The following is a 26,899-nucleotide window of genomic DNA, read 5'->3' as shown; positions in this document are numbered from 1 at the left end:
ACTGGAAAAGTATTGATCTCTCTTTTGTGTGATGTGTGTGAAATGCTATTGGCTAAAGAACTATCCTTTGTACACTTTTGAATGAACTCCTTCCTACCATATGTTTTATCAATCATGGTAGTTCAACACGACAGTGTAATCACATTTGATGTCTCTGTATTACTTGCAAACCTGTAATTAAAATGACATATCTCACCCAGCTGATTAAACTAGACATGAACTTACAAGGGGTACATATGGTACAAGATTCCTTTAGTTTGAGACATCAGAGAGAAAGTAGTCAAACATCTGGTCTTTAACTTGCACAAACTATTTCAGACGGGGGAAAATGAAAGAGAATCTCATGTATTTTAAGTGTGCAACCACAGCAAGGCATTTTGGGCTGAAATCATTGCCCAAACCAATGATGATCCATAGAAGATGATCCATAGAGTCCTCAGCCATAATGATAACGATGATCAGATGGTAGTTTTGTGCATCATAAACTCAACAGAAGTTGAAAAAAGGTAGAGTGAAGAATGAGAGGGAGAGGAGAGAAGATAACTATAAGGACCACAACGAGGAGAAGCAGGTTGGCATTTATTGGGATGACTCATGCACTGGAGGCAGCTCTGCAGGGTAGTCACTAGCTGGCACAGCCACAAAATAATACAATCTGATTTTAAACCTAACCTTAACCTTAACCCCACTGCTGACTTTATGCCTAACCCTAATCTTAAATTAAGACCAAAAAGCATGTTATGATACATTGGGGAGAACAAGTATTTGATACACTGCCGATTTTGCAGGTTTTCCTACTTACAAAGCATGTAGAGGTCTGTAATTTTTATTATAGGTACACTTCAACTGTGAGAGACGGAATCTAAAACAAAAATCCAGAAAATCACATTGTATGATTTTTAAGTAATTGATTTGCATTTTATTGCATGACATAAGTATTTGATCACCTACCAACCAGTAAGAATTTCGGCTCTCACAGACCTGTTAGTTTTTCTTTAAGAAGCCCTCCTGTTCTCCACTCATTACCTGTATTAACTGCACCTGTTTGAACTCGTTACCTATATAAAAGACACCTGTCCACACACTCAATCAAACAGACTCCAACCTCTCCACAATGGCCAAGACCAGAGAGCTGTGTAAGGACATTAGGGATAAAATTGTAGACCTGCACAAGGCTGGGATGGGCTACAGGACAATAGGCAAGCAGCTTGGTGGGAAGGCAACAACTGTTGGTGCAATTATTAGAAAATGGAAGAAGTTCAAGATCGGTCAATCACCCTCGGTCTGGGGCTCCATGCAAGATATCACCTCGTGGGGCATCAATGATCATGAGGAAGGTGAGGGATCAGCCCAGAACTACACGGCAGGACCTGGTCAATGACCTGAAGAGAGCTGGGACCACAGTCTCAAAGAAAACCATTAGTAACACATAACGGCATCATGGATTAAAATCCTGCAGTGCACGCAAGGTCCCCCTGCTCAAGCCAGCGCATGTCCAGGCCCATCTGAAGTTTGCCAATGACCATCTGGATGATCCAGAGGAGGAATGGGAGAAGGTCATGTGGTCTGATGAGACAAAAATAGAGCTTTTTGGTCTAAACTCCACTCGCCGTGTTTGGAGGAAGTAGAAGGATGAGTACAACCCCAAGAACACCATCCCAACCGTGAAGCATGGAGGTGGAAACATCATTCTTTGGGGATGCTTTTCTGCAAAGGGGACAGGACGACTGCACCGTATTGAGGGGAGGATGGATGGGGCCATGTATCGCGAGATCTTGGCCAACAACCTCCTTCCCTCAGTAAGAGCATTGAAGATGGGTCGTGGCTGGGTCTTCCAGCATGACAACGACCCGAAACACACAGCCAGGGCAACTAAGGAGTGGCTCCGTAAGAAGCATCTCAAGGTCCTGGAGTGGCCTAGCCAGTCTCTAGACCTGAAGGATCTGGAGAAGGTCTGTATGGAGGAGTGGGCCAAAATCCCTGCTGCAGTGTGTGCAAACCTGGTCAAGACCTACAGGAAACGTATGATCTCTGTAATTGCAAACAAAGATTTCTGCACCAAATATTATTATGTTCTGCTTTTCTGATGTATCAAATACTTATGTCATGCAATAAAATGCAAATTAATTACTTAAAAATCATACAATGTGATTTTTCTGGATTTTTGTTTTAGATTCCGTCTCTCTCAGTTGAAGTGTACCTATGATAAAAATTACAGAACTCTACATGCTTTGTAAGTAGTAAAACCTGCAAAATCGTCAGTGTATCAAATACTTGTTCTCCCCACCGTATATAGCCAATTTTGACTTTGCAGCTGGCTCATCTAGTGGAAATCCCTCAGCTCTGTCTCCAGGTCAAGATTCATCCTAATAAACATCAACCTACGAAGAAGAAGCAGAGATACAGGAAGAAAAAAGAGAGTGGGGAAAGATAAGTTGGCAAAAGATGCCACAGACTTAACCGAAGCCTGAGAGAAGTGTTCAGGCAGGGTTAATCCAGACCTCAACGCAGTCCAGTAGTAAACCAAAGAGCTCTTTTCAAGAACACTGCAAAGGGCTTCCATGAGTCTAGCTCTCGTCAGTGGGCTAATGCTACAGTGTCTGGCAAGACAGTCCAATTCATTACCTCAGTGCCATTACTCCTGTGACAAGTTCTTTCCCATCGGTCTTTTCCACTGTGGTCGTCTTGCCAAGAAAAGGGGGTGAGGTATGTGAGAAAGTCAGCGACACTCATTTCTAAATCCTAACTGGCAGTGAATATGACATTGTCAAGTCTCTTTTCCAAATCAACCTAGGAAAAAAGGTATCACAAAGAAAGTATTCACACCCTTTGACCTTTTCCACATTTTGTTGTGTTACAGTTTAAAATTTATTGAATTGAGATTTTGTGTCACTGGCCTACATACAATACACCATAACGTCAAAGTGGAATTATGTTTTTAGAATTTTTTAGAAATGAATAAAAAAAATGAAAAGCTGAAATGTCTTGAGTCAATAAGTATTAAACCCCTTTGTTATTGCAAGCCTAAATAAGTTCAGGAGTAAAAATGTGCTTAACAAGTCACATAATAAGTTGCATGGACTAACTCGGTGTCCAATAATAGTGTTTAACATGATTTTTGAATGACTACCTATTAAAAAGCAGACATGGAATATCCCTTTGAGCATGGTAAGGTTATTAATTACACTGTGGATGGTGTATCAATACACCTAGTCACTACAAAGATACAGGCGTCCTTTCTAACTCAGTTGCCGGAGAGGAAGGAAACCGCTCAGGGATTTCACCATGAGGCCAATGGTGACTTTAAAACAGTTACAGAGTTTAATGGCTTTGATAGGAGAAAACTGAGGATGGATCAACAACATTGTAGTTACTCCATAATACTAAACTAAATGACAGTGTGAAAAGAAGGAAACCTGTACAGAATAAAAAATATTACAAAACATGCATCCTGTTTGCAATAAGGCACTAAAGTAAAACTGCAAAAAATGTGGCAAAGAAATTCACTTTATATCCTAAATAGAAAGTGTTATGTTTGGGACAAATCCAACACAATACATCACTGAGTACCACTCTTCATATTTCCAAGCATGGCTGCATCATGTTATGGGTATGCTTGTCATCTGCAAGTACTACGGAGTTTTTTTTGTTGATAAAAAAGAAACAGAATAGAGCTAACCACAGGCAATATCCTAGAGGAAAACCTGGTTCAGTCTGCTTTCCAACAGACACTGGGAGATAAATTCACCTTTCAGAAGGACAATAAACTAAAACACAAGGCCAAATATACACTGGATTTGCTTACCAAGTAGTGCTGAGCAGTGGCGTGTATTCATGGATGCCAAGGGAAGCCAGGTTTCCCAAAATATTTGAACAATAAAAAAATTACATTTCAAAATTTCCCATCAATTTGCAAGTGGCTGAATCTCACCGGAGAAATCATCAGAACAAGGGAAACAGTGCCCCTCTATCTCAGTAAGTGTAGCCCATGTACAGTGGGGAAAAAAAGTATTTAGTCAGCCACCAATTGTGCAAGTTCTCCCACTTAAAAAGATGAGAGAGGCCTGTAATTTTCATCATAGGTACACGTCAACTATGACAGACAAATTGAGAAAAAAAAATCCAGAAAATCACATTGTAGGATTTTTAATGAATTTATTTGCAAATTATGGTGGAAAATAAGTATTTGGTCACCTACAAACAAGCAAGATTTCTGGCTCTCACAGACCTGTAAGTTCTTCTTTAAGAGGCACCTCTGTCCTCCACTCGTTACCTGTATTAATGGCACCTGTTTGAACTTGTTATCAGTATAAAAGACACCTGTCCACAACCTCAAACAGTCACACTCCAAACTCCACTATGGCCAAGACCAAAGAGCTGTCAAAGGACACCAGAAACAAAATTGTAGACCTGCACCAGGCTGGGAAGACTGAATCTGCAATAGGTAAGCAGCTTGGTTTGAAGAAATCAACTGTGGGAGCAATTATTAGGAAATGGAAGACATACAAGACCACTGATAATCACCCTCGATCTGGGGCTCCACGCAAGATCTCACCCAGTGGGGTCAAAATGATCACAAGAACGGAGAGCAAAAATCCCAGAACCACACGGGGGGACCTAGTGAATGACCTGCAGAGAGCTGGGACCGAAGTAACAAAGCTTACCATCAGTAACACACTACGCCGCCAGGGACTCAAATCCTGCAGTGCCAGACGTGTCCCCCTGCTTAAGCCAGTACATGTCCAGGCCCGTCTGAAGTTTGCTAGAGTGCATTTGGATGATCCAGAAGAGGATTGGGAGAATGTCATATGGTCAGATGAAACCAAAATATAACTTTTTTGTAAAAACTCAACTTGTCGTGTTTGGAGGACAAAGAATGCTGAGTTGCATCCAAAGAACACCATACCTACTGTGAAGCATGGGGGTGGAAACATCATGCTTTGGGGCTGTTTTTCTGCTAAGGGACCAGGACGACTGATCCGTGTAAAGGAAAGAATGAATGGGGCCATGTATCATGAGATTTTGAGTGAAAACCTCCTTCCATCAGCAAGGGCATTGAAGATGAAACGTGGCTGGGTCTTTCAGCATGACAATGATCCCAAACACACCGCCCGGGCAACGAAGGAGTGGCTTCGTAAGAAGCATTTCAAGGTCCTGGAGTGGCCTAGCCAGTCTCCAGATCTCAACCCCATAGAAAATCTTTGGAGGGAGTTGAAAGTCCGTGTTGCCCAGCGACAGCCCCAAAACATCACTGCTCTAGAGGAGATCTGCATGGAGGAATGGGCCAAAATACCAGCAACAGTGTGTGAAAACCTTGTGAAGACTTACAGAAAACATTTGACCTGTGTCATTGCCAACAAAGGGTATATAACAAAGTATTGAGAAACTTTTGTTATTGACCAAATACTTATTTTCCACCATAATTTGCAAATAAATTCATAAAAAGAGCAAACAACGCAATTATCACAACATAGGTTGTAATACGGCTTTTTTACTGGCTTGGCTTCCTCAGTGATTTTACCCATGCAGCGCTACTGGTGCTGAGCGAGTAGTGCTTTTTGAGATTCGGTTCGGTTCCGGTTCGATTGTTTAAAAAATATATAAAGGTTTTCGATTTCGGTTTCGATTATTTTCTTAGACATTAAATGCACTATGCATTATGTGGGTTGAATGCTGTAACAACACAGAATAAAACAATTAATAAAAGTAAAGCAAAACAATGTTATCACTTATTAACCATAATTTATTCACATTACTTTACTTTAATAAAATATTGGTTTTATTTGATGACTTCATTATTTAATTCCAAGTCATCATCTCATCTCTATAGAGCTGCTGCCTATAGTGTCTGACAAAATCATTATTTTAGTAGTTCTTCAAAGTAAATAAGGCATACTTTTATGACTGCTGAATAACAACTATCAATCACTTAGATCATGAATTTTCGGTCAAAAGTTTCGGCCAAAAGTTTTAGAACACCTACTCATTCAAGGGTTTTTCTTTATTTTTACTATTTTTTACATTGTAGGATAATAGTGAAGACATCAAAACTATGAAATAACACATATGGAATCATGTAGTAACCAAAAAAGCGTTAAACAAATCCAAATATATTTTATATTTGAGATTCTTCAAATAGCCACCCTTTGCCTTGATGACAGCTTTGCACACTCTTGGCATTCTCTCAACCAGCTTCATGAGGTAGTCACCTGGAATGCATTTCTATTAACAGGTGTTCCTTCTTAATGCGTTTGGGCCAATCAGTTGTGTTGTGTCAAGGTAGGACAGCTCAAATAAGCAAAGAGAAACGACTGTCCATCATTACTTTAAGACATGAAGGTAAGTCAATTCGGAAAATGTCAAGAACTTTGAAGGTTTCTTCAAGTGCAGTCGCAAAAACCATCAAGCGCTATGATGAAACTGGCTCTCATGTTCAAGTAACAGACACATCTCAACATCAACTATTCAGAGGGGACTGTGTGAATCAGGCCTTCATGGTCGAATTGTTGCAAAGAAACCACTACTAAAGGACACCAATAATAAGAAGAGACTTGCTTGGGCCAAGAAACACGAGCAATAGACATTAGACCGGTGGAAATTTGTCCTTTGGTCTGGAGTCAAAATTTGAGATTTTTGGTTTCAACCGCCGTGTCTTTGTGAGACGCGGTGTGGGTGAACGGATGATCTTCGCATGTGTATTTCCCACCGTAAAGCTTGGAGGAGGAGGTGTTATGGTGTGGGGGTGCTTTGCTGGTGACACTGTCTGTGATTTATTTAGAATTCAAGGCACACTTAACCAGCATGGCTACCACAGCATTCTGCAGCATTACGCCATCCCATCTGGTTTTGGCTTAGTGGGACTATCATTTGTTTTTCAACAGGACAATGACCCAACACACCTCCAGACTGTTTAAGGGCTATTTTACCAAGAAGGAGAGTGATGGAGTGCTGCATCAGATGACCTGGCCTCCACAATCCCCCGACCTCAACCCAATTGAGATGGTTTGGGATGAGTCGGACCGCAGAGTGAAGGGAAAGCAGCCAACAAGTGCTCAGCATATGTGGGAACTCGTTCAAGACTGTTGGAAAAGCATTCCAGGTAAAGCTGGTTGAGAGAATGCCAAGAATGTGCAAAGCTGTCATCAAGGCAAAGGGTGGCTATTTGAAGAATCTCAAATATAAAATATATTTTGATTTGTTTAACACTTTTTTGGTTACTACATGATTCCATGTGTTATTTCATAGTTTTGATGTCTTCACTATTATTCTACAATGTAGAAAATAGTAAAAATAAAGAAAAACCCTTGAATGAGTAGGTGTTCTAAAACTTTTGACCGGTAGTGTACCTCGCGAAGCAACTGCTTTTGATCCCTCTCGATCGCTCGTTCTCTCTTCTCGCAGTCTCCATTCCACACCATTCTTATTATAGCTCAGTGCTCCACACAGACCGGACAAGTAAGCCGGCGCAATGGTTTATGGGAATTGAAGTTAATTACTGTACTACGTTTTCTGCGCTAAACTATGTAGAATATTGGCCTGTTGGAAACTACAACTCCCTACTACATCGCAGTTCAGGCTTGATCTGATTAATCTCTACAGAAACTGCGCATTGAGCTCACAGGAAGAAAAAAAACATAACAAAATGGAATGGAATTCAAATAATTGAACAGAGATCTGTCAATTAGTTTTTTTTAAACTGAAAAATAACCGACATTTCGGTTAACCGCTCAGTACTATTACCAAGACGACATTGAATGTTCCTGAGTGGACTAGTTACAGTTTTGAATTAAATCATCTTGAAAATCTATGGCAAGACTTGAAAATGGCTGTCTAGCAATGATCAACAATCAACTTGACAGAGCTTGAAGAATTCTAAAAATAATAATGTGCAAATATTGTACAATCCAAGTGTGCAAAGCGTTTAGAGACTCACAACTGTAATCGCTGCCAAAGGTGACTCAGGGGTGTGAATACGTATGTAAATTAGATATTTCTGTATTTCATCTTTAATAAATGTGCAAACATTTCTAAAAACATGTTTTCACTTTGTCATTACTGGGTATTGTGTATAAATGGGTGAATTCAGGCTGTAACACAACACAATGTGGAATAAGACAAGGGGTATGAATACTTTCTGAAGGCACTGTAATAAGAAATACTGTATTGGTTTCAGATGTCAAAACCAGCGGCCAGGCTTTTGTGTACTGTCTGTAGCGGCTCTAACGTAATTGATAAGGACAGCAAAACGATCCACAATAGAGAGACAGAACCTGCTGTCAGCATCTAGGCCAGTATTGGTTTACAATGGCTCTATAAAACCATATGGCCAAATGGACTTTATATCTCATTTTTGGAAGACTGACTCCTAATGAGGGCAGAGAAAGTTCAATGGGATTTGTGGGAGAATACTAAGTCTCTCCCATCTTGAGTTGAATAAGTGGACGCTGAGATTGCAGTGCAGTAGCTTGCCTGTCACCAAGGCCTTCACTACAGGAAGCAGCTACGTCACCAGCAAACCCGAGTACAATGGAGCCTGGCGCTTCGCTTACAATGTGCATACTAGGGCAGGAAACTGTGGGAGTTTTAGAACGACCAGCATGACTTTTCTCTCCCAAACAGCCTGCTCCTCACTGAGCATGAGCAGCACCACGTGTCCTCTGGCCCCTCTGACACATACCCCCAAAACAACACTAATATCATCAGGGCCTCGAAAAAGGCCTCAGTGTCTGCTCCAAGGACACACAATCCCTCCCCCTCGCCTCTCCTCACTTCGTAAATCTTCGCCGAGGAGGACTGCAGACCCTCAGACATCCGACAGCCAAACCTGGGCCTGATCTGCTCCAACTCTCTCAGCTCAGAGAGGGGCCATTGTGTGTCTATGTATCACAGCACTAATTTCCCTGAACGAAGATGACATTCTGAGGCTCCAAAAGCAATTTGGCGTCAGGGCAGAACTGATCCACCCTCTTGCAAAGCGCTGACTGTAGAAACATTAGAAGCTGATGCAACATTTACAGTTAGCTAAAGCAGGATATAAAGAGGAAGTGCTTAATGTCTTCTAACCAACTGCTGCTCCTGGACATAGAGCGTGCTTGAGGTAATGTATTATAGATTTAGCAACGTTTAGTTTAGTGACAGCGTGGACAGCAGGTGTGGAATGATGGCCATGATACATGGCTACACAGGACACGTTAGGGACAGATCGAAATGTACTGGGGGGGAGGGACTGGTCCAATTCAAAGTGTCATAAAAAAAATGCACCCCCCTCCCCAATGTAAAAAAATATTTTCACATGACCCTCCCCTTGTACTGTAAAATAAATGGAACACCCTCCCCCCTCATAGAGTTAACTCAAAATAATGTTTACGACCACAAATAACAATAACTGTAGTGACCCTGTGTTTATTAACATGGATATCGACTTTGCCACTTCAGCATGCTTTTGTTGCACAGTCGATGCCACGGAGGGCTACGGGCCAGATGATTGAGAGTTCGCTGACCACCACAGACGAGCTCACTCTCCCTGCCTGTACATTGCAATCAAAGCCGGCTGCAGACAATGATCAGCTAGGGAGAAATTAGATTTTCAACAATTGATGCCATATTTATAATTATATAAAATATATGCAACGAATATGCACCACACAACCAATAAACAAAGCATACCGACTTCGGGCAATTCAATATCATGGTTTGCGTATTCAACACCAATAAATAGACAATGTCAATCTGGACATTCAGAAAATACATCCCTCCCTACCATGTAGGCTTCACCAGTATCAAAGGCTTGGCTTGACATTAAACTTGTTGGTGTTTTGTAACAGATGTCTCTTTCCATTCATCAGTTTGGATTGATTGATTGATTTTATTTGTCACAAAAAAAATATGACACAAAGATTTTTTTTAAGTGACCGGGATTGCACAATAGAGTCGGGGACTTATTTCTATTGTGGTCCCAATATTTTACGTAAATACATACAGTGGGGAAAAAAAGTATTTAGTCAGCCACCAATTGTGCATGTTCTCCCACTTAAAAAGATGAGAGAGGCCTGTAATTTTCATCATAGGTACACGTCAACTATGACAGACAAAATGAGGGGAAAAAATCCAGAAAATCACATTGTAGGATTTTTTATGAATTGATTTGCAAATTATGGTGGAAAATAAGTATTTGGTCAATAACAAAAGTTTCTCAATACTTTGTTATATACCCTTGTTAGCAATGACACAGGTCAAATGTTTTCTGTAAGTCTTCACAAGGTTTTCACACACTGTTGCTGGTATTTTGGCCCATTCCTCCATGCAGATCTCCTCTAGAGCAGTGATGTTTTGGGGCTGTTGCTGGGCAACATGGACTTTCAACTCCCCCAAAGATTTTCTATGGGGTTGAGATCTGGAGACTAGCTAGGCCACTCCAGGACCTTGAAATACTTCTTACGAAGCCACTCCTTCATTGCCCGGGCGGTGTGTTTGGGATCATTGTCATGCTGAAAGACCCAGCCACATTTCATCTTCAATGCCCTTGCTGATGGAAGGAGGTTTTCACTCAAAATCTCATGATACATGGCCCCATTCATTCTTTCCTTTACACGGATCAGTCGTCCTGGTCCCTTTGCAGAAAAACAGCCCCAAAGCATGATGTTTCCACCCCCATGCTTCACAGTAGGTATGGTGTTCTTTGGATGCAACTCAGCATTCTTTGTCCTCCAAACACGACGAGTTGAGTTTTTACCAAAAAGTTCTATTTTGGTTTCATCTGACCATATGACATTCTCCCAATCCTCTTCTGGATCATCCAAATGCACTTTAGCAAACTTCAGACGGGCCTGGACATGTACTGGCTTAAGCAGGGGGACACGTCTGGCACTGCAGGATTTGAGTCCCTGGCGGCGTAGTGTGTTACTGATGGTAGGCTTTGTTACTTTGGTCCCAGCTCTCTGCAGGTCATTCACTAGGTCCCCCCGTGTGGTTCTGGGATTTTTGCTCACCGTTCTTGTGATGATTTTGACCCCACGGGGTGCGATCTTGCATGGAGCCCCAGATCGAGGGAGATTATCAGTGGTCTTGTATGTCTTCCATTTCCTAATAATTTCTCCCACAGTTGATTTCTTCAAACCAAGCTGCTTACCTATTGCAGATTCAGTCTTCCCAGCCTGGTGCAGGTCTACAATTTTGTTTCTGGTGTCCTTTGACAGCTCTTTGGTCTTGGCCATAGTGGAGTTTGGAGTGTGACTGTTTGAGGTTGTGGACAGGTGTCTTTTATACTGATAACACGTTCAAACAGGTGCCATTAATACAGGTAACGAGTGGAGGACAGAGGAGCCTCTTAAAGAAGAAGTTACAGGTCTGTGAGAGCCAGAAATCTTGCTTGTTTGTAGGTGACCAAATACTTATTTTCCACCATAATTTGCAAATAAATTCATTAAAATTCCTACAATGTGATTTTCTGGATTTTTTTTTCTCATTTTGTCTGTCATAGTTGACGTGTACCTATGATGAAAATTACAGGCCTCTCTCATCTTTTTAAGTGGGAGAACTTGCACAATTGGTGGCTGACTAAATACTTTTTTCCCCCACTGTATACAATTACATAGATACAGACACATTACAGAGATAGAGACTAAAAAATGCTCAACCTCCAGATGAGTATTAGGGGGAAGTTTAAGTACACTTATTACAAGCTTGTTTGGCTGGTAGCTTATTCTTTAGATGTTTGGGGCTGCTGGTGACCCATGATGTGCAGTCATAATCAAAGTGACACTGGACTAGTGCACTTGCCAGAGTCTTTAGGATGTCTATAGCAAGGTTTCCATCCAATTGGCGACAGATTTTCATGTGGATATTCTAAAATCTTCATTAAAACAATATGCCATTTTAGAGTTTCCTTTAGGAAAATTTGGCGCCAGACAACATGACAGGAAAGATTTTAATTTTACGGACATTTGAGAAATTATACGGACACCCATATGCATTCAGATCCAACCTGGCAAGATAAACGAAGGATGTTGGCCAAATGAGCTACATTTACATGTCCTTAAAAATAGCCTGCTTTGATGTGTAGCATATGCAAAACTTTATAGCCTGTTTTAATTTTATTTTTTGTGGCTACTTTCCTAAAACAATAATTGTCCACTTCACGGTCAGAGATTTGAGCACTAAATGTATCGGGGCATTGCATACATAGACACTGTCTGTGATTTATTTAGAATTCAAGGCACACTTAACCAGCATGGCTACCACAGCATTCTGCAGCGAAACGCCATCCCATCTGGTTTGGGCTTAGTGGGACTATCATTTGTTTTTCAATAGGACAATGACCCAACACACCTCCAGGCTGTGTAAGGGCTATTTTACCAAGAAGGAGAGTTATGGAGTGCTGCATCAGATGACCTGGCCTCCACACTCCCCCAACCTCAACCCAATTGAGATGGTTTGGGATGAGTAGGACGGCAGAGTAAAGGAAAAGCAGCCAACAAGTGCTCAGCATATGTGGGAACTCGTTCAAGACTGTTGGAAAAGCATTCCAGGTGAAACTGTTTGAGAGAATGCCAAGAGTGTGCAAAGCTGTCATCAAGGCAAAGGGTGGCTATTTGAAGAATCTCAAATATAAAATATATTTTGATTTATTTAACACTTTTTTGGTTCCTACATGATTCTATATGTGTTATTTCATAGTTTCGATGTCTTCACTATTATTCTACAATGTAAAAATAGTAAAAAGAAAGGAAAACCCTTAAATGAGTAGGTGTGTCCAAACCTTTGACTGGTCCTGTATATATAGCCTACATAAAGGAAGAGAAGCTTAGGCCAAACCCCATGGAGATAGAGATATGCATTTCTTTATGTCAGATGGCTACTGCATCTGCTGTACAGATATAGACGTACAGAAGGAGGGTCATTCATAAACTTTAGATCCAAATATTTTGTATAAAGATAAGCATTATACTGTTAGATTATAGGAGTAACTCTGGTAATAATAATAATAATATGCCATTTAGCAGACGCTTTTATCCAAAGCAACTTACAGTCATGCGTGCATAAATTTTTGTGTATGGGTGGTCCCGGGGATTGAACCCACTACCTTGGCGTTACAAGCGCCGTGCTCTACCAGCTGAGCTACAGAGGACCACAGTAGGCCTGGTAGGCCTGAAACAGTCTTCCTCACCTCAAGTTAAACTGTCGGAGTCAGTTGGAACACCGGGGCGGACTGCCTTCATATCATAGGCCTGCAGTAGCTAAAGCTTAATAATAGCCACACCAAACCAAACCTTCACAAACTTTTCTAAACTGCATTAGGTTAATATCAAAAGTAAGTCAAGACATTGTTTATAGGGAAAATACGAGCAGAATAGCGAATGTAAACCAGGGAAAAAACACACTACCCTCCCCTGTGCCCAATAAAAAAACACACTACCCTCCCCAAAGCAAAAAATTAAAGTTTGACAACCCTCCCCTATTTTGGACCACCCCTCCCCCCCAGTACATTTAGATGTGTCCCTTAGCCATTTGCAACAGATGCACAGTAGATCACAGCCAATGGGGAAAGACTACCCAAACCTATGGGTTTCATTGGGTTATGATGTGGAAGACATTTAGAGAGCATTCCAGAGTAGACAGTAAGATGTGGGGATCTTGGAGGGGGATGCCTTGCTACATACATGTCTTCTGCTCTGGCTTTAAAACCCCTGGATATAGGGCTTTGATTTTCATCCATATGGCATGGTTGCTTCCACCACAGCTGTCACTTTCTCTACTGAGTAGTGACACAACCCACAGAGCGAAAGGAAGAGATAAACCAGAGCAAGATAAAGCCCTATAACCACATCTGATGTCATATTGGCACACAGACTCACGCAGATCCAGGTGTTGTAGAGCCAAAACCTGACTAGCGGGACCAAATCTTTCATGCAGGCGAATTTTTCTGCCAAATGGCGTCTTTCCCAACTGTCAAACATGCTCCAGTTATAATACTGAAAAGCGCGATTCAGAGTGAAAGAAACCAACACTGAGACTGCATTCGAATAAGTAGGACTATGTGCTGCCTTCCTGAGACAGATAATGAAAAGACTATCAGTAATCAGAGAAGAATTATGAGATGAAAGACTGAGGCAAACTGTGCTCCCTTCCCCTCCTCCTTGAGGAAATGACTTACTTGTTGTTTTCTTTTTCACTCGCAATCTCAGCAGTCCTTTTCTGTGCCTTACGTTCAAATTTCCTGACTCTGGAAGCGAGGGAGAGAATGGGGGAGGGGCTGAGATAGTAAGAGAAAGGAGGTGCAATTACAACAAATATATCTCAGACTTGCATACAAACCACCTCAAGACCACAATTTTTTTCAGTTTTGAGTGAAACATGAGCTCGATTTGCGGTAAATAGCATGTTGGAGGGAGTAAAGTATCTAAATCAAACTAAAATAGGGCAACTACAGTGTAATAATCCATCTACCCTCCATATTACCCTGATTTAACATTGGAACACTGTGTGGCCTACATTGACAGATCCTTGCTATTTCTATACTTCAAGGTGGGGTATTACGCACATTATTCCTTGTAGAGGAGTTGTAATAGCATAGACCTACATGTAACTGCTTTTTAGCAGACCTCAAACACAGCTCTGCTTGGTCTGCCACTAGAAGTCAAACACAGGGTCAGGGTCTACAATGCTGGCAGTTTGGCACCTGCAAGACATTTCCATATAGAAACAGCTTCCTCCTCTAAACAAACCACCATGCCTGTTTGAGCACCTTTCAACACAGCTGTCAGGCTGGAAGACAAATGATGGGTAGACCGCCTCCCTCGGTGTGGCAGAAACGTTCTGCTAACGCTCGGAAAACACAGTGCTGCCGTAACAGTGTGAAGTTTGTCAGGGGTCTGTGTTATTGTTTGGTTAGGGAACGACCCGCTCAATCACTAATAAATTAACTGTGTTATTTATGATCAGTGCACTGAAAACACAGAAGGTTTTGATGGTAGCTGTTTATACAAATAAATAGAAACTGTCTTGAGGAATCTTACTAGTATCCGCTGGGAAGGTGTTGTAGCTTATAGTAACACTATCAAATATCCTTTGTAGTGCTGTTCCTCATAACAGACCAACATCTCCTCAGACCATTTCATATCTGACAAAGGAAAAATCTATATGAACATACTTCATCTATACACTATATATACAAAAGTATGTGGGCACCCGTTCAAATTAGTGGATTCAGCTATTTCAGCCACACCCTTTGCTGACAGGTGTATAAAATCGAGCACACAGCCATGCAATCTCTATAGACAAACATTGGCAGTAGAATGGGCTTACTGAAGAGCTCAGTGACTTTCAACGTGGCACCGTCATAGGATGCCACCATTCCAACAAGTCAGTTCATTAAATGTCTGCCCCGCTAGAGCTGCCCGGTAAACTGTAAGTGCTGTTATTGTGAAGTGTAAACATCTAGGAGCAACAACGGCTCAGCCGCGAAGTGGTAGGCCACACAAGCTCATAGAATGGGACCGCCTACTGCTGAAGCGCATAGCGCATAAAAATCGTCTGTCCTCGATTGCAACACTCACTACCGAGTTCCAAACTGCCTCTGGAATCAAAGTCAGCACAATAACTGTTCGTCGGGAGCTTCGTGAAATGGAGTGGTGTAAAGTTCCCTGCCATTGGACTCTGGAGCAGTGGAAACGCGTTCTCTGGAGTGATGAATCACGCTTCACCATCTGGCAGTCTGATGGAGGAATCTGGGTTTGGTGGACGCCAGGAGAACGCTACCTACCCGAATGCATAGTGCCAACTGTAAAGTTTGGTGGACAAGGAATAATGGTCTGGGGCTGTTTTTCATGGTTCGGGCTAGGCCCGTTAGTTCTAGTGAAGGGAAATCTTAATGCTACTGCATACAATGACATTCTAGACGATTCTATGCTTCCAACTTTGTGGCAACAGTTTGGGGAAGGCCCTTTCATGTTTCAGCATGGCAATGCCCCGTGCACAAAGCGAGGTCCATAGAGAAATGGTTTGTCGAGATCAATGTGGAAGAACTTGACTGGCCTGCACAGAGCCCTGACCTCAACCCCATCGAAACACCTTTGGCATGAATTGGAACGCCGACTGCGAGCCAGGCCTAATCGCCCAACATCAGTGCCCGACCTCACTAATGCTTTTGTGGCTGAATGGAAGCAAGTCCCCACAGCAATGTTCCAACATCTAGTGGAAAGCCTTCCCAGAAGAGTGCCAACTTCATATTAATGCCCATGATTTTGGAATGAGATGTTCAACAAGCAGGTGTCCACATACTTTTGATAACGTAGTGTATTTACTTGAGCATACAAAATAAATGGATCATGAGTCTATGGGGCGAGTAGTTTACAAACAGCTGGAATTCAAGGGATTTATCGTCCTTTGGAGGATCAACATGTTAACATTTTGGAGACAGCAGAGTTTTCTACTTTGCACTGTTTAGACTGCACTGCTGACCCTCACTGACCTGAGAGTAGCCAATTGGAAACATACTTCAGACTGGCCAGAGGCTGATTATTGTACGGAGGACAATAAATGTGGATTATTGGATTTGAATATATGGCTCCATATCCTGTGTGGGTTGTTGAATGACTATGCCATTGCTAATTGAGATGCTACTATGGATCTTGCAATAACCCAATAATAAATGTATTAGGCTGGGAAATTGGATTTGATATTGGGTATGAAATTAACTTAAAGAATAATTAGTTTGATTCCTATGGCCAACAGAGCCTGATTCCTTATCACACTTTTACATTAAAATGTCTCAATTCCACCTCATATTATTTTATCATGTTCACGTAGAATAGTAATGGCTACTTTTCCCAACACACTGTTTCACTTTTCTTTTGTTCCTGGTCAGACAGGAAGGAAGCAGGCATGTGTATTTTCCCCAACATTCACTGTTTCTAAGTTGCCTTCCTGGTGCCAGAATAAATTGCTGGTAGGTTTGGGGGGATAACAACACAGAAGGCGCATGGCTTTGACATGGTCAACTTTCCAATGAATCACTCTCTTATCTGTGACTGAAGAAGCCTGATACTACTATACCAAGTGGGATGTTTCATATCATCATTTCTCACTCTCAACTACATATGCGGTATCTAAAACAGCCACAGTTGCTAAATACAATAGTCTGTCAAGACAGCCTTATAGGTTCTGGGCGCTGAGATGACTAAATACTATAGGAGTTCTACACTTCCTATTTCTATGACTGAACCACATTCCTTCTGTACCCCAGAGTAGAACCGTGCCAAAGAAAACCCTCCAGGCAGGCCCAGACTAAAGGGCCATGGTTTAACCCATGCTGGGAGTCTTCAACCTCATCCATCCTAGAGGAGGAATGTACAGTCTGAAGTTAATAAGCAGGTCAGCTGTTTGAGCCCACAAGCCCTCCAAAATAGCCATAAAAAACACACATCACAGAATGATATTGGATGACTTCATCAAAGGTATTTTCCCCTTGCTTAGATCCGCTGTGATGGAGAAGAGGGGTATAACTCTTCATCTTCTTCATGTGGAAAAATGGCATGAAGATGTATTGCTGAACCACAAGCAGGTTCTGGGAAAACACGAGAGAGCTAAATCCCAAGAGTGGCTTGATGCAGGTGCACGGCAAGCCAATGGAATGAACAAATTCCAAAACCCTCAAATAAACTCTGCAACAGTCTACTGCATGTTGGCAATATATGTCCTACAATGAAGTAAAAACAAGGTCCTATCTTTATCTTCTGTGCCCCCATGTGGCCCAGTTGCATTGTGTAAAGTAGTCTGGTTTCATCAAACACTTTAATCATGATATCACATCCAAATGTGCAGTGAGGGTTGACAATTTTCCAAGCCAAGACTGATGCAATATTATTGTTTTTCTTATGAAGGTACACAATTAAATGAGGCCACCCAGATGACTTCACATAATCCAAGTGATGCGTCATCATGAAATTAGCCGTGCTGCTACTGAATGCAAACCTTAGCTAGTTCCAATAGCCTAGAGAGAGGATCAACTCCCAATCAGCAAGTTTGGCAAAGCCAGTTTGCTTTCGTGACTCCCAAGCTCCCAAGGCCAGAAAATGTGATGGACCATGCCTCCAGATCTGAGCACTGAGCCAATGTGTGATTTTGTGCAGGAGAAGTCTGCATCCTGATTAGTTTAGAGGGCCGTGGGGCTGGGTGGAGTGGGGAGAGGTGGGGGGGATTGGGGGTGCTGTGGTTGTGGTGGTTCCAGACCATGTAATTACTCCCACTTAGCAGGAAGAAAAAAATAACAATTTCTGTCATAACACAGGAGCGGAATTATGGTCTGGCAGCCACCGACCGCGGCCCACTCTCCCGTACAGGTTGTTCTCCTAGCTAGCAGACACACAAGGCACAATTAGTAATTTCCCATAATACCCCAATGCGGGTTCCAGCAGCTCCTCGATGGAGAGATACTAGTGAGTCAACGTTTCCCTCTGAGCCTAGTGTAGTCTGGAGAGAAACAATACTCTGCCTTGTTTGAACCCAGGCTGAGAGTAGTAGACCAAACCTCCTTCTGAATTGACTTGTTACAGTTCACAAATGGTTAATTGGATTATTCATTAACATTAATGAACATTAACTCCTTATAGACTTGATTTAGCCACTGAGTGGTCCATAATGGAAACAGTAATTGAAAGACCTTTAGACCAATACATATTCACTAGTGATGCATGGGTTGACTCATAACACACAGTCCCTGCGGTTATATCCGCGGGGCTGGCAGGTTTAGGGTCATGAAATATTGTGTGGATGAAGAGTGGGTGGGTGGCGGGCGTTTTGAAAAAATATAAAACTATCCATTAAAAATCCATAAATGTATAGTTTTTGTGCAGTTCATATCTATAGGCTACATTGAGGTTTTCCTTTCATTATTTGTATCTGGCGTTAGTGCGTAGCCTAAGCCTAAGCTTTAGGGCCTAACTGTAGTGTGCCAAATACACGCCAAATGGTTTTGGGAACTTTGGCCAGAAAATGTTTATGTCAATCCACTGAGGCAAAAACGACAGTGTCGCAGTATAACTAAATAACAGAAAATGTGAAATGGAGAGTTGAAAATAAATAGAAGGGAGGGCCAGAACAGTAGTCTAATGTTTGGGAAAGATTTGGTGAAGTGGTAAAAGAGGATGATAGCAGTGCCAGCTATGCGGCTATGTTATGTGTGATGATTGTGAGGCGGAATACAAATATGACAGTCACAAGACAGGGACTCCAAGGGAACTGTACTTTTCAGATGGGTTAAATGGAATAGTATCCTAAATGAAATCTTGACACTGACTGTAGGTCTATAACCTCTCACATAGCCTAATATAATATGAACTCCTGCAGAATTAAGCATTACTTGCAATAAATCCTTAATGTATTTTGGGAATTATTGTATTTTCTCCCCGGTCCTTAAACGTCTTTGCTTCATGAGAGAAGTAGAGATGAAAGAGGAAAGAGAAAACAAACTTTACCAATGTCAACTACATTGAAGCATTCATTCTATCGGTTTATTACATTATTCTGGTGAGAAATTGTTTATTTAGTCTTTTAGGGCAACAAGTAATGACAGAAGAGAAGCTGAATTGACTAACAAATAGCCTACCAAAATGTCAGATATTATAAGCAGAAACATAAGCCTATCAAAAAACACTCAAACTGGACAGTTTTATCTCCATCTCTTCATTCTTCACTGCTTCGCGTATTGTATTGTTGTCTCTACCTTCTTGCCCTTTGTGCTGTTGTCTGTGCCCAATAATGTTTGTAGCATGTTTTGTGCTGCTACCATGTTGTGCTGCTGCCATGTTGTGTTGCTACCATGTTGTTGTCATGTTGTGTTGCTACCATGCTGTGTTGTCATGTGTTGCTGCCATGCTATGTTGTTGTTTTAGGTCTCTCTTTATGTAGTGTTGTGGTGTCTCTCTTGTCGTGATTTGTGTTTTGTCCTATATATATATATATATATATATATATATATATATATATATATATATATATATATATATATATATATATATATATATATATATATATACAAATATTTGTCCCTGCAGGAGGCCTTTTGCCTTTTGGTAGGCCGTCATTGTAAATAAAAATGTGTTCTTAACTGACTTGCCTAGTTAAATAAAGGTTAAATAAAATAAATATAAATTATCTGACTGTACAGCGCATTTTTTCTAAATTGCGGGTGAGGGTTGGTGCAGGCATCAAATTTCCACTTTATCACATATAGTCAGGCAGTTGCGGATGTGTTATTAGCAATTGCAGGCGGGTGACAGACAGCTGACCCGCGCATCATTCACATTTTTGTATGAACCAAAAATATTATTATTTCTATTCTCTCAGCAACACCTTGAAATGTATGACTGAGTGACAGCCAGAAGTACTGGGTAGCCCATGTGTTTGTTTTCTTGTGGGAAGCACCACAAGAATACCTCATTCCTCTCTTTCAAAGCATAAAAAGTGTCTGTGTGTGTGTGTGTCTGTGTGTGTGTGTGTGTCTAAAGATGGTTTAGAAGCATATGGCATTTTTTTCTTAAATGGAAAACTGCCTGACCTTTGTCTATGATGGGTTTGAGAAGATTGAAGCTCAGCAGACGCTAAGTACAGTTATATGAAACACATTCTAAACTGCTGATAGACATTTAGGGTTTCATTCCATAAACGCAAGCAGTCAGTCAGCTCCTTTGATTGACGAACTGTCAAACAGATTGACAGACCCTCAAGAAAGACATCTGTTACACATATTGGAGAGGACATGTATTTCTCTACCAAAGTCAGAGCATTGCTTGGATATATGCAACTGTCTTAATATCATGGATATTTTTTTTAATGATTTGACAACCACAAAATCGACAGGAGTTACAAACACACTAGCACGATGAAGAGCAGGCCCCTGATGTTGCCAGTTTGGCACATTGCCTGGGCATACTCACTGGTAACTGAGGTTGGAGGAAGGAGAAGGAGTGCCACTGTGGAACAATGTCTGCCTGGAAGGAGAGGGTCTATTTGTGAGAGGCACAGTGCTAACCACTACACCGATGATACAAGCTAATGCATCAGCTTAATGGCCATGCATTCCAGACCAAACAAATAGCAGAAAATTGGCATATTTTAGCTATTCCTGTTATTGCTAGATAATGTAATACATCACAGTATATGTTCTCTTCAGCATTTCCCATCGGTCTTCTTTCTCTCGCCCCCTCTCTCTCTCCATCTCTCTCTCTTTCTTGCACCGGCAGACACACACACACAGACACACAGATAAAGAGCATGCTCACTGACAACACTCAGCCCTGATATTACCAGTTTGGACAAGCATTCTTCCTCTTCGAGGGGGCAGGAGTTTTGAAACAAAGCACAAGAAAAGCCTTCGGCTCCTTAGCTCTGATGAGAGCTGTGAGTTTGTTTTCAATTTACGGTTATCCCAGGAACACACAAGTTTCTCCAAAAATAGGCAGTATTACAGAAAGAGAATGGGGGAGGGGGGGTTGAATAATGAGCACCAGATGCCTTACCTTCGGCGGTAGCCACATTCTTTGGAGCTTTGGTCGGTGTGTGATCCGTACTCGAACTAATGTCAGAGGAGATGCTGGAGCTACCTTTACCTGTGGACAAGGAAAACAGTCAGGAAATACATACATAGATGTTACACTCATGAAAGATTGTCTATTGATTTTGATAGGGTGAGATATCTGAAAGGGTTTAACCAACAGAAGAATAGCATACTATGGAAACAGGGAGAGCCATCTCTGCTGTCTTTTATTACTTCTACCTCCCTCAGTTTCAGTTGGACATTTCACCTTGGCATGTGTTCAACATTTTTGTTGGTTGCTTCCTATGATAGTGTGTCCCCTATTCCATTTAGAAAAGGAATCTCGTTTCCAACAATTCCCCTTTAACCTCTGCTTCCAAGAAAACTGAAAAGACAGAAGGGAAAGGCTGTCCTGTCAGAGAGGGAAAAGAGTAATCACATATGATCTGCGATTGCAGCTTCATGGGTCCTCTTGGGCCATTCAGTGTAGTGGTCCCAGCTGTAAGCAGTATTCTGTATGTAGAATAACTAGATGTATGGTCAGTACTCAGTCGTACACAGCTTAACTATATGCTGTGAGTTTAGTCTAGAAGGTTGGTTTCTAGCTGTTTTCTTCTCCATGAAAAGCTGCTGATGACATGCTTTCCTCACACTCCTCTCTGAGAGCCAAGAGGCTGTTAGTGGATATTTCTTTTTTGCTGCACCTCATTCCTCCATCAGATCATAAATGCAGCTTTGTGGCTTCGCTGAGCTGAAGCGAGGTCAGTGCCTTCACCCAGCGTGAGAGCCTCCTAGGTCTTCCCAAGCAGTTACACCCACACAACACACGCCTATGTACAAATACTTACATCAAGGCCACTCATGGACATGGACTAGACAACGCCAGAGAAATGTGGTAAACATGCATGAACGCTGTGAGAGGAAAGTAAGAGCGCTGGAAGATGGCTAGTGCTAAAACAAGCTGCCCCCAGGACACAGCTTAGCTTAGCCGTTGAAAGAGGTAAAGACGTCTTAACACCTCATTTGTAATGACTATACTAAAACCAACCTCACCAGACTAGTAATTTTCAAGTGCAACTTCCCCTCCCACATAAAGCCTACATACACACACACACGCACACACACACTCTTTTAGAGGAAATATAATGCAACTCATATGCCTTTCGTGTTCAAACTGCTGTATGATATCGGCGACATGTTGTGGTGACATCATAAAGACAGCACATCTGCTATGGTTTCCACCAAACTGAGTCACATTTTTTAAAAACATTTTAGTCATTTAGCAGATGCTCTTATCCAGAGTGAGTGCATACATATTTTTTTTTTCTTCATATTTCACATCATCATGATAGAGAACCATATAGATGTTAAAGTAACTCTCCAGTGTTTCCAGATTTCTAGGAAATATGACCTATAATTAATTACAATATGAGTGAAATAGTTTTCCTTCCAATTTTTTAAAAACTAAAGTATGTTAAAAAGCAGCTTTTCTGTTTTGGAATGGTGTGGGTGTACCCAACAACAGAATGGTGTGGGCGTACCCAACAACAGAATAGTGTGGGTGTACGCCAATCATTAAAAACATGAATGTAAGTAGACAGCTGATTGGCTAGCTCAGCCAATGAGCCAACATGACATCATGTTCTGTGAGGAAAAAAATAGCAAGCATTTTTTAAATGGTCTGTTTGAGATATAAGTTTGAGATGGATTTTTGAAGTGTTTTTTTCTCCCAATTTATGCTTGGCCACAAATATAGATTTTTACTTTAAACTCTGTTAATTTTAGCCTGGATTGTACACCTCCTTTCCCTGGGGTTTTCTCATTTGGCCAGAATTCCATCCTCCGTCCTCTCTCCTCCGTGACTTGGAAACTGATAAGTGTTTGAGGAGGGTGTCAATTCATTAGTAGGCATACTGAAGAGTGTCCTCCCCTCCTCGATAGCCACCTTTCATCGAGGACACTCATGTGTATCATAACGCGGAAGCGTTTTGAAATCTGCCACACCCCCTTTGAATCAGCTTTTGTTTTGTCAAAGGAGAAAAACATGCAGATGTTTAAAAACAATATGCTATTTATTGTTTTATCTATAAAATGTCTGGCACAACTAACTTAATTAGTTTTGAGCACGTTACACATTTATTTTGGGATCCACCCCTGTAAACGTAATTTGCCTAATGACACGCGAGTGGAGAAGGGCAGTCTCATTTCAAGCAAGCGCATTTCCATCCATGTTCATTCTCCTCGTCGACTCTCCTCGAGAGAAGACAGGGGAGAGAGGATGCAGGAGGTGAGAAAATCTAATTGATAAAGGCCCCCCGTCTTTGCTGAGATATTACTGGAGAGAACATTAGTCTAACAGGACAAGAAGCAGATATGAGTTTTACAAATTGCGCCGACCTCATGATTCCTGTCCTTGGAGGGAAATATCAGCACACAGTTGACACATTCAGAGGAAGTGGACCTGTGAAAGGCACCTGAGAAATGCTTGTTGACATTTCTGGAAAAAACGCCCTTTCCTGTCTTGTGCTTATATAATGTGTTGGGAGAGTTTTGCTCCATTTTAGTTATTGAAGTGTGATTTATTGTGGTGGACACTTGGAAACAGATGTGTAAATGGACCGAAATACACTCTATGAAACATATTAACACGCTGCTGTTTGATAACCTCAATATCAATATTAATGTTAATATTAATGCTTTACTGCATAACTTGTTTGAAGGTTTTCATTGGAGCTGCATGCAACGTATTGTGCTACAGGCTACATCCTTGGGTAAATATAGGCAAGTTCAGAGTCCTCCTGTGGAGAAAAATGAGCAGCTATGAATCCTAAGCCACCCAAGTAGTGTTTAAGCTGATTTTCTCTCCAAAATGAACCATGATTTCTGTTGTAACACAAAAATATGTATTTACATAAGGAGTGACCCACAAATGGTCCAATAAAATGGTCTGTTAAAATCTGAGGAAGAAGCCTTGAGGTCTGAGGTGTTGAACTCGGCAAGAGCTGATGAGATATGCCATCTAGAACACAAATAGCCCAAATAGTCATTCTTTGTAGATTTCCATATTTAGACCTTGGTAGAGGAATTATGGTATGTGTATGGTCAGTGGTGGAAAAAGGACCCAATTGTCATACTTGAGTAAAAGTAATGATACCTTAGTAAAAAATGACTCAAGTAAAAGTGAAGGTCACCCAATAAAATACTACTTGAGTAAAAGTCAAAAATTATTTGGTTTTAAATATACTTAAGTATCAAAAGTAAATTTAATAGCTAAAATATTCTTAAGTATCAAAAGTATAAATAATTTCAAATTCCTTATATTAAGCAAATCAGATGGTACAATGTTCTTGTATTTTTTTAATTTACGGATTGCCAGGGGCACACTCCAACACTCAGACATAATTTACAAACAAAGCATTTGTTTAGTGAGTCTGCCAGATCAGAGGCAGTAGGAATGACCAAGGATGTTCTCTTAATGAGTGCGTGAATTGGACCATTTTCCTTGTCCTGCTAAGCATTCAAAATGTAACAAGTACTTTTGGGTATCAGGGAAAATTTATGGAGTAAAAAGTACACTATTTTCTTTAGGAATGTAGTGAAGTAAAAATTACAAAAAATATAAATAGTAAAGTACAGATACCCCAAAAAACGACTAGTACTTTAAAGTATTTTTACTTAAGTACTTTACACCACTGTGTATGGTATGTGTCTCAGTCAGAAATTAGGCTATTATGCTCTTTTGATGTAAGAGTCACCCTAAACAATGGGGGCTATCTAAGGTCCTTCCATTAAATGTGTATCTTGAATTTTTGCAAGACAACATAGGCTATTATCACAATTAACAATCCTTCTATCTCATCTTTTTTATGTTCCATTATATAGGTTGTCACTATTATGCAATGAGGTCTGATGTTTACTTCCCATACAGTAAAGTCCCCTCACCTGGTACAGAAGGCCTATCGGCTATAGGCTAGATGGAATGATCATGTGCATAAAATAATGTCTGCCATATAACTGGTTATAACCTACTTCACTTTAAGAGTAAACACCCTGGCATGCCTTTTTGGTACAGGAAAGCTCTATTTTTGTATGCAAAAAAATATTTGCTATTAAATGCGTACTTGAGCAAGGATGGATAAAGGCCTTCTGAAAATAGACTAATTAATTCAGTTGTGGAACAGAACAGAAGATTCCAGTATATTCTAATACAAAACCATCAAGGTTGAATTCATAAGACATAAGTTAGTTCTCCGTAGTTGGTTGCCCTGGCAAATGTTTCCTTCAAAGTTTCCAAATACTCACCCTCACTTCCATACTGTTTCCCATTGTTCGCACCCATCCTAAAGAATGCATAATCTACATGCAGAACTCAGGGGTATCCAAAAAAGCAAAAATCCAGGATAAGTGTCCACACAATATCATATAGGGAAAACGAAATGATCACATATAATTAAGGAAATTCAAAAATAATCTTTGTCATGTCATCGAATGGCTAATCCAGATGTTGACAGAATAACGGGGATAGAAGACGTTTCAATTTTTACGCAAACCAATCCAGACTAGAGTTTCCAAGACCGTACGGGCAACGTAACTTCTCTATCCAAATAGTTTGTTCAACTCCAAAACTTCGGGGCTGCATTGTTCGAATAAATCCAGCATCAGAATAATATCAAAAAGACGTTTTAAATTAAACCCCCTAAATGCAAGCAGCTGTTGCGGGTTGCGTGCAGTCATGGAGGCGTCCAGAACCATACCCAATCACTTCTGGCAATGAAGGGAAAACTCACTCCACTAGTCCAGATTTAAAGAGACAGTCCACCTTATTTAAAGGGAGATGATGAAATAAATCAGAGGGAACCCCTTCAGTGGCAAAATTTTACATGAAGCAAATAATACAACATTGGCATTGCACAGCATGATAGGCTACGATGAGCACACATTAGCTTTTGGATATACAGTATGTGACTTGGAGGAAGTGCTATATTTGTAAATATATTTAACTGGTCGTGTCTGAATGCCCATACTAGCTTACTAAATAGTTTGCAAAAAATAAGTTTTTATAGTATGTGACATTTCGAAAATAGTACTCTGAATGCGTTATCTAATGGGCAATTGCGTTGACTCCCGCCATTCGTTCATTAAGGTACAGCCTGTCAATTTATCTGATTATCCATGACATTATTTACCATTCATTTCTATTGGGCACAACATAATCTGAAACGCAACCAAAACAAACTGCAAATGCGTCCAACAAGTTTGTAGTCACATGATGTAGTCATTGCATCCTAGGAATCAAACACGTGAGTCGGAAAAGATTAGTAAATTTTACTAGATCAAACCCTGAAATGAGTATGCAGTTTCAGTATG

At 40.9% G+C, this 26,899-nt stretch overlaps 1 protein-coding gene across 1 annotated transcript in view; it reads right to left on the bottom strand.

Moving 5' to 3' along the window:
- LOC311147208 (F-box/LRR-repeat protein 7-like) overlaps positions 1-26,288 on the bottom strand; it is a 39,441-nt gene extending 13,153 nt beyond the window's left edge. Inside the window, exons 1-2 of the mRNA XM_084183847.1 lie at positions 25,835-26,288; positions 21,516-21,605 (exon numbers count right to left, since the gene is read on the bottom strand). Of these exons, the coding sequence (XP_084039973.1) occupies positions 21,516-21,605; positions 25,835-25,871 (127 nt within the window). The 5' untranslated portion in view covers positions 25,872-26,288. The remainder of the gene's footprint in view (positions 1-21,515; positions 21,606-25,834) is intronic.
- Positions 26,289-26,899: the final 611 nt, after the last annotated feature.

This window comes from Coregonus lavaretus (genome assembly GCF_964263955.1).
Source record: "Coregonus lavaretus genome assembly, chromosome: 2".
Classification (NCBI taxonomy): domain Eukaryota; kingdom Metazoa; phylum Chordata; class Actinopteri; order Salmoniformes; family Salmonidae; genus Coregonus; species Coregonus lavaretus.
The sequence above is the reverse complement of the archived record's forward strand: the minus strand, read 5'-3'. Positions and strand labels throughout refer to the sequence as shown.